This window comes from Camelina sativa, chromosome 16 (genome assembly GCF_000633955.1).
Source record: "Camelina sativa cultivar DH55 chromosome 16, Cs, whole genome shotgun sequence".
Taxonomy (NCBI): Eukaryota; Viridiplantae; Streptophyta; class Magnoliopsida; order Brassicales; family Brassicaceae; genus Camelina; species Camelina sativa.
Window position 1 is genome coordinate 4391811 of NC_025700.1, and position 7369 is coordinate 4399179.

The 7369-nt window shown below is 38.2% G+C and overlaps 2 protein-coding genes across 2 annotated transcripts; one reads left to right on the forward strand and one right to left on the reverse strand.

Annotated features, from left to right (window-relative positions):
- LOC104753357 (calcium-dependent protein kinase 24) lies at positions 7-2516 on the forward strand (the record flags this gene model as incomplete). The annotated part of the gene is made up of 6 exons (XM_019238554.1): positions 7-92; positions 198-462; positions 564-687; positions 779-1075; positions 1154-1269; positions 1348-2516. Coding segments are annotated over 6 exons (1557 nt in total), but the record flags the coding sequence as incomplete, so codon positions are not given.
- On the reverse strand, positions 2351-7087 carry LOC104749731 (probable E3 ubiquitin-protein ligase ARI7; the record flags this gene model as incomplete). Its single annotated transcript, XM_010471413.2, is given in 15 exon segments — positions 2351-2861; positions 3114-3240; positions 3310-3409; positions 3500-3571; positions 3676-3723; positions 3804-3893; positions 3994-4084; positions 4202-4309; positions 4429-4517; positions 4607-4711; positions 5101-5273; positions 5552-5642; positions 5735-5840; positions 5996-6120; positions 6911-7087. Coding segments are annotated over 15 exon segments (1686 nt in total). The 3' UTR covers positions 2351-2671.

Genomic DNA, 7369 nt, shown 5'->3' on the forward strand with positions numbered 1-7369 from the left:
GGAATCCACCTCAAGTATGAATTGGGTAAAGAACTTGGCCGTGGTGAATTTGGAGTCACTCATGAATGTATCGAGATCACTACCCGTGAAAGGTCATTAATGTTTCTCTTTTTTTCTTGATTTTCTTGAATATTTGATTTTTTTTTTTTGCCTTTTCTTCTAGGTTAGATATATAATTTGTGTAACTTGGCATGCAGGTTTGCGTGTAAGAGGATATCGAAGGAGAAGCTAAGGACGGAGATAGATGTGGAGGATGTGAGGAGAGAGGTTGAGATCATGAGTTGTTTACCTAAACATCCTAATATTGTTAGCTTTAAGGAAGCTTTTGAGGACAAAGACGCCGTTTACCTTGTCATGGAGATTTGTGAAGGAGGAGAACTTTTTGACCGCATTGTCTCTAGAGGGCATTACACCGAACGTGCCGCTGCAAATGTTGCTAAAACCATTCTTGAAGTTGTCAAGGTGAAAAAAAAAAACAAATTTGAAATTTCCTTCTTTTTTTTTTTCTTTTCTGTTTTTCGTCTTCTTGTTTGGTCCTTATAATGTTTGTTGCATTTGTGAAGGTGTGTCATGAACATGGAGTGATTCATCGAGATCTTAAACCCGAGAACTTCCTATTTTCTAACGGAACCGAGTCTGCACAACTTAAAGCAATTGATTTTGGTCTCTCCATTTTCTTCAAGCCTGGTACTAGTTAATCACATCCCTATAATAGCTTATTGAATCTTGTATTGTCATTTTCTTGAAAAATTTGGTTTAACTCAAATGGATATTGCAGCCCAGCGGTTCAATGAGATTGTGGGAAGTCCTTACTACATGGCTCCAGAGGTTTTGAGACGAAACTACGGTCCTGAGGTCGATGTTTGGAGTGCCGGTGTTATACTCTATATCTTGCTTTGTGGTGTTCCTCCCTTTTGGGCAGAAACCGAGGAAGGTATCGCGCATGCTATTGTGAGAGGGAACATCGATTTCGAGAGAGACCCCTGGCCTAAAGTATCACATGAGGCCAAAGAACTCGTTAAGAACATGCTTGATGCTAATCCTTACAGCCGACTCACAGTTCAAGAAGTGCTTGGTAACTTAATAACAACGTTTCATTATCTGACAAATAATTTAAACGACATCAATTGATCTAGAAATATTTGTTTTACAGAACATCCATGGATCCGGAACGCAGAGAGAGCACCAAATGTGAATCTTGGAGATAACGTGAGGACCAAGATTCAACAGTTCTTGTTGATTAATAGGTTCAAGAAGAAAGTCCTCAGGGTATATATAAGTTTCTTGATTTTCCCAAAATTTTATGAGTTTCTGTAAGACTTGTTACTTATACGTAAGTTGTATCAGATTGTAGCGGACAATCTACCAAACGAGGAGATAGCTGCGATAATACAGATGTTTCAAGCAATGGACACTGATAAGAATGGTCACTTGACTTTTGAGGAGCTAAAAGATGGGCTGAAGAAGATTGGACAAGTTGTTCCCGATGGAGATGTGAAGATGCTAATGGATGCAGCGGACACAGATGGAAATGGAATGCTGAGCTGTGAGGAGTTTGTGACACTGTCAATACATTTGAAGAGAATGGGATGTGATGAGCATTTGCAGCAAGCATTCAAGTATTTTGACAAGAACAACAACGGATCTATCGAGCTAGATGAGCTCAAGGAAACTCTTTATGATGATAAGCTAGGCAACAGTAGCGACCAGTGGATCAAAGATATCTTCTTTGACGTCGACCTCAACAAGGATGGACGGATAAGCTTTGATGAGTTTAAGGCGATGATGAAATCAGGGACGGACTGGAAGATGGCGTCGAGGCAGTACTCGAGGGCGTTGTTGAATGCCCTTAGCATCAAAATGTTCAAACAAGATTTTGGGGACAATGGTCCTAAATCACATTCCATGGAGTTCCCTATAGCAAGGAAGAAGGCTAAGCTACTTGATGCTCCCAAGAACAAATCAATGGAGCTTCGGATCTCCAAAACCTATAAACCTTCAGGTCTAAGAAACTAGAAAAGAGAATAAAATGAATAAGAAAAAAATCTCTTTGATTCTCTTTATGTGTTTGTTTTTTGGTGCTACAAGCGAAAATACAAGTGATTTAATGGGCTTAAAGTTGTGGTATTTATCCTTTTTTTTTCTCTTCTTAAGTCGTTGAACACAACAGAAGATAAGAACAAAAAACACAGAGAGCATTAGAAATATTTAACAATTATGTCACATGTAGTGTACAAATCTACCAAGCTGTGCACAAGTAGAAACTCTAGTATCAAAGTTAAACACTTTCTTGAGATGCAACTTGAATTTAATATTACAAACATAAAATGGTCAGGTAAAGCCAAACACAAAGCAAGTACCATTTGCTCTTTATTTTCTTTCAAACCCAGATACATGAGGTCACTGGATTTTGGTTTTACAGAGATTACCATAGCCGCAGCCGGCAACAGAAGTCTTGTTACAATGTGTGTAGTAGAGACAACAATCACATGCATATTCTTTTACACTATACATAAACTTATCACAAACCCTACAATCCAAACCTGCACACACACATAAGAGAAGAATTAGACTTCCACTATGTGCGTGCAGTTTGGGCTTTTCTTTGATCGTGTGCATACGACCAATTTAGGGGTTTGTACCTTGGCGAGGACATGAGAAACATAATTTATTAGTTGTCATCTGGGTTTCTACTGGATCCACCAGTTCTGGAACTTCCTTTGCCTTTACCTCTTGTTTTGCTACTGCAACCTGTTGATTTAGAGCTTGTTGATTTGCTGCTGCAAGCTGCATGTGAGTCTACATCAGCAAGACCGTTCTCCAGAGCTTTCACCAAATTCTCAAAGTAGTTTTTCGTCACGCTGTAAGAATACAAAAATATAGAAGCACGGGTTTAGCTTTCCGCAAAATGTGAATGGCATTTATAAGCAGAATCGCGTGTTGAAAAAGTCTCGACTAGGTCAGAGAGCTGCTTCAGAAAACTACCACAGGACCTAACAGGCTAACAATATGTATGGCCACAAATTATATTCTTAGATCTTTCTAAAAGCCTGAAGCACTTTCTTCTTCTCTGTCAAAAATCAGGATAAATGTGTGAAGACAAAAACGCTTACCTGGTCAATCCAGCTAGTTTTGTCCGGTAATCATTGAAATCTTTTGATGGACTTTCCGCATTGAGAAACTGACCCAAGTCCTTCTCTACACATTGATGGAGCCGCTCCAAACCTGACTCAGCTTCCCCTGAACAACAGAAGAAATTTAAGCTGCTTCTGAAGAAGAAAAAGACACAATTAAACGGAGGATTCTGACCTTGCAAATACTCGAAAAATTGTCGTTTGGCATGTTCATGATCAGGTAGGTAGTATCCATATGCATATGTCCATTTCAAGACTCGCCTACATTCGATGATCTGCAGCAGTAAAAAACCACATGAGAAGCTGTTTTGAAAAATGATACGGGGAAGTCTCACTTTATTATGTAAACACTTTTATCTGCGAACCTGAAGCCAAGCTTCTAAAACGAATTTGAGCTGAGATTCTGGTGTGCACTGTCTATCACTAAGCTTCTCAAGCTGGCAGAATTGAAATAAGTCAATATAGTCAACAGAGTATGAGAAACAGATATAGTCTTCATCTTTGAAATAAATATTGATATAAAGAACGTAACAAGTCTTACATTCTGCGTCTGCGCTTGCTGCAGATCCGCCATAGCCTTTTGCCTCGACTGCAAAATCACCCAAGACAAAGAAATCAATAATGAAGACCTAGAAACTTCTTTAGCCATAAGTGTAGCATTGCGCATACCGTTTGATTGCTTGCCCAGCGTTCATAATAATGTGTGTATCTCTCTAGCGAATTTTTGGCCATCTCTCTCCTCCTTTCAGTCTCATCATACTAACAGGCAACGATGAACCCATATCAATATTCAGTAACATTAGCGCAAATTACTAATAAGAAATACCACCAAAGATCAAATCAGTACCCGAGCTCTTACCTGTCCTTCTTGCTTGGCCACCTCATACCGGTTACAAGCATAAAAACCACCAGTTCTTTCCCCATGATCCATCCATGCACCAAGACAAAGCCTATAGGTGTTATTATATATAAATACTTGTTAGCATTGAACATACAACATTGCAGAGATACAGTTTCAACCAAAATAAGAAGTTAGATATGGGTTAGAAATGGGATTCAAACATTACCAACAAAATTCATATTTACAAGGCGGTGTACATGTCATGTGCATACAGCCCTGATTCTTTTCAATTGGCCGCTTACATCTCGGACAAGGTTTTGAATTGGCAAGTATCCTGAGCATAAGGAGGCAGACATAGATACTCAGAGGTGGTAAGATATATGTCTCTATAAAAGCCAAAGATCAGGGATCAGGAACACGAATTAAAAAGAAAGACATAGATAGAGTGGATACCAATTCATATTTTCAGATTCAGCGCTGTTCTTTAATATCCATTTTGAAACTGTGCTACAATCCACAGGTCGGTGAGCCTCTTCAGTGCACTACATTTCAGGTTTACCACAGCAATATTGATCAACCAAAAACATAATTAGGAGAAATAAAATCAGTGGGCTTTGACTCAAGAACTTACATTCCAGCAAAAGCTAAACGAGCACAAGCAAGAAACATCATAATTTCCAGACCCTGCAGCAAAATCAATCGCAAAATCACATCCTGGGGCAGGACACCACTTCATCTGAACCAAATAACCAAAGCAGTAGCAACACAAGGATTAGAAACATCGCATGAAAAGAATAAATATGGAGAGAGACTAATTTAGTTTGCTACTTGGCTGAATACAAAAACATTGAAGGTAATTCGAGTATACATATAACAATTATGTAATCATGAAAAAAACAGGATCTTCTAGCAACACTAGTAACATGCTACAAAAATAGAGATGACAAAAAACTTCAGGTTGAACAGACAGAAACCAATACTCCTCAGCTGGAAAATAGTGTAAATCATAGAACAAAGAGGAAGGAGAGTGAAACATTTCAAGTAAGAATGACGTGATATATCAATATAAGAGCCTGCGACATTAATACCAGTCTGTGTGATATAAATTTTTTAGGGAGTGTTTACCTTTCTGTTATCTTCAATATAAGACCTAAGAAAATATCTATTGTACTTCTCCTTGTCTTCTTCAGACGCTAATTTGTCAACCATATCATGACCAACAGCAGCAAGACAAGATGGGTCAGGACATCTTAGCATCAAACATCCTGGGCCATCATTAATGGTTGTACTGATATAACCTGCATAAGCGTACACCGTAAAACGTAAGTTCCTTCCACTCAACAAATATTGTAGTAGAAAGTGGGGCACAAAGTTGGTTTCAGAAAACTCAAAGATGGGAGCTTTTGTAATTAACAATTAGATTGGAAGGAAATTACCTAGTTATAACTACATCCAATTAACTAAATCTAACCTCATATAAATACAAGGAAAAACGAAGTGGTTCCCATTCTTAAAAGAACTAATGATGCAAGAGTCTTGAGGATGCTAATGACAAAAAAAACAAAACACTACTGACCTGTCCAGCATGTAGTGCAGAAAGGATGGCCACAAGAAACTGAAGCGATTTTCTCAGGAGGGTGTGAATCGAAACAGATTCCACATGTAAGCTAAACACAACATCACGTGTTAGTGAGACATGAATTGTCAGAAAAGAAACATGTAAAACCACTTCAAACTATACAAATGTCAAAGAACATACTTCATTGTCATTAGCTAGCCGAACAACAGGGCTCTCCAATATGCCAACAGTTTTCCGAACTCTCTCTTCGTCTGCAAACCATTCATCATGAACTCTACCGACACTCCTGAAATGGGATGGTTCTCATTGCATCAGAAAGCTAGAATAATCACACATATACATTCTAGAAAAGCTACAGAGACTATTTCATATTATCACCCAAAACAAACTGAGATAAACAAGGAATCAGATATATACAAATAAAAAGAATGAGACTTTTACCAATGAAAGTGACGAAGTAGAATACTCGCTTCGACCTCAGTTATCGAAAGGACAACGGAAACTCGTTCAATATTATCCATCTGGTGCCTGCGAATATCTTCTTCCTTCAGAACACAAAAGTTTTTCTGGAAAGAAGTAACACTACAGTTATAATGGGTCAATGTTCACAGATTAACAAAAGTAGACATGGAACTAAAACAGCAGAGAGAGAGAGAGAGAAAAGCTATATCCTAGGAGTGAAATAAACAATTTACCGAAGCAACTAGGAACACAACATTAAGCGTGTGCTATCAGCAACAAACTATAATAACGGTTTCCTCTTTCAACTACCACGGACACTACCAATAAGATTAGCGTACCAAAGAAAATTATACATATAAGCGAAAATCTAACAATTGCAGTATGCTCTTACCAAGTACAGTGGAAGTAATGGGAACGGAAACACAAAGGGATTACCAAGGAGCTTGGAAGCATTGTAAATAAAAAACTAAAATTACAGCATTTCTCGTAATTTTCAATACTTTTTTTCACATAATCTCCCATGAGTTCACCAAAAACCCATCAATATCAATACGATTCCATCAACAAAACTAAGTTTCTTTCCTCAGCCCTTCTATGGCTTAGGAGAGAATGCATGACATGAAAAATGAAAAGGTCTATCATTTGATTAGCTACATACAACCCCATTAACAAATAAGAAGTAAATGATAAACACAACCGACAACAAACCCCATACTTCAAAGCCACAGTCCTCCAGCTATCGAGCAAAATCTCAATTAGACTCTTAACTCCCAAATAAAAACTTGAGACTTTTCTCATAAAAAGCTCCGAAATTTCAGCATTTGCCAACAGACAAAAGTCATAAAAAACATGCACAAGTTCTAATAGCAATAAGCTTCAACAACCAAACCCTACCTGAGAGCGATGCCAGGCGATCATAGCAGAATCATCAGCGTCTTCCTCAACAAACCCGTAATCGGGTTCACCATCATCACTCTCGTTATAATCATCAGTTCCACCGCTATAGAAATCATCCTCACCAGACTCCATATCGTTGGCATCGAGCATATCTTCTTCAGAATCCATGATCAGCCAAAAAAAAACCCGAGATTTACAAGAAATAGACGAAACCCCTCTTCCTACAAATCTAGGGTTTTGTCGGAAACACGAATCGCTGGTGGAAGTAATGAACAGCCTTTTTAAGGGAGAAGAAGCAAAATTGATGAGAATGAATAAATTAGGACTAAAGTATCAAACTTTTATTTTGCGGTCTGATGGAGAGAAGAAGATGAGGAATCTAAAGAGACTGGATCGGTTGGGTTTACGATTACTGGAATAGAGTGTAGACTTATATCTCTTCTCTTCTTCCCCATT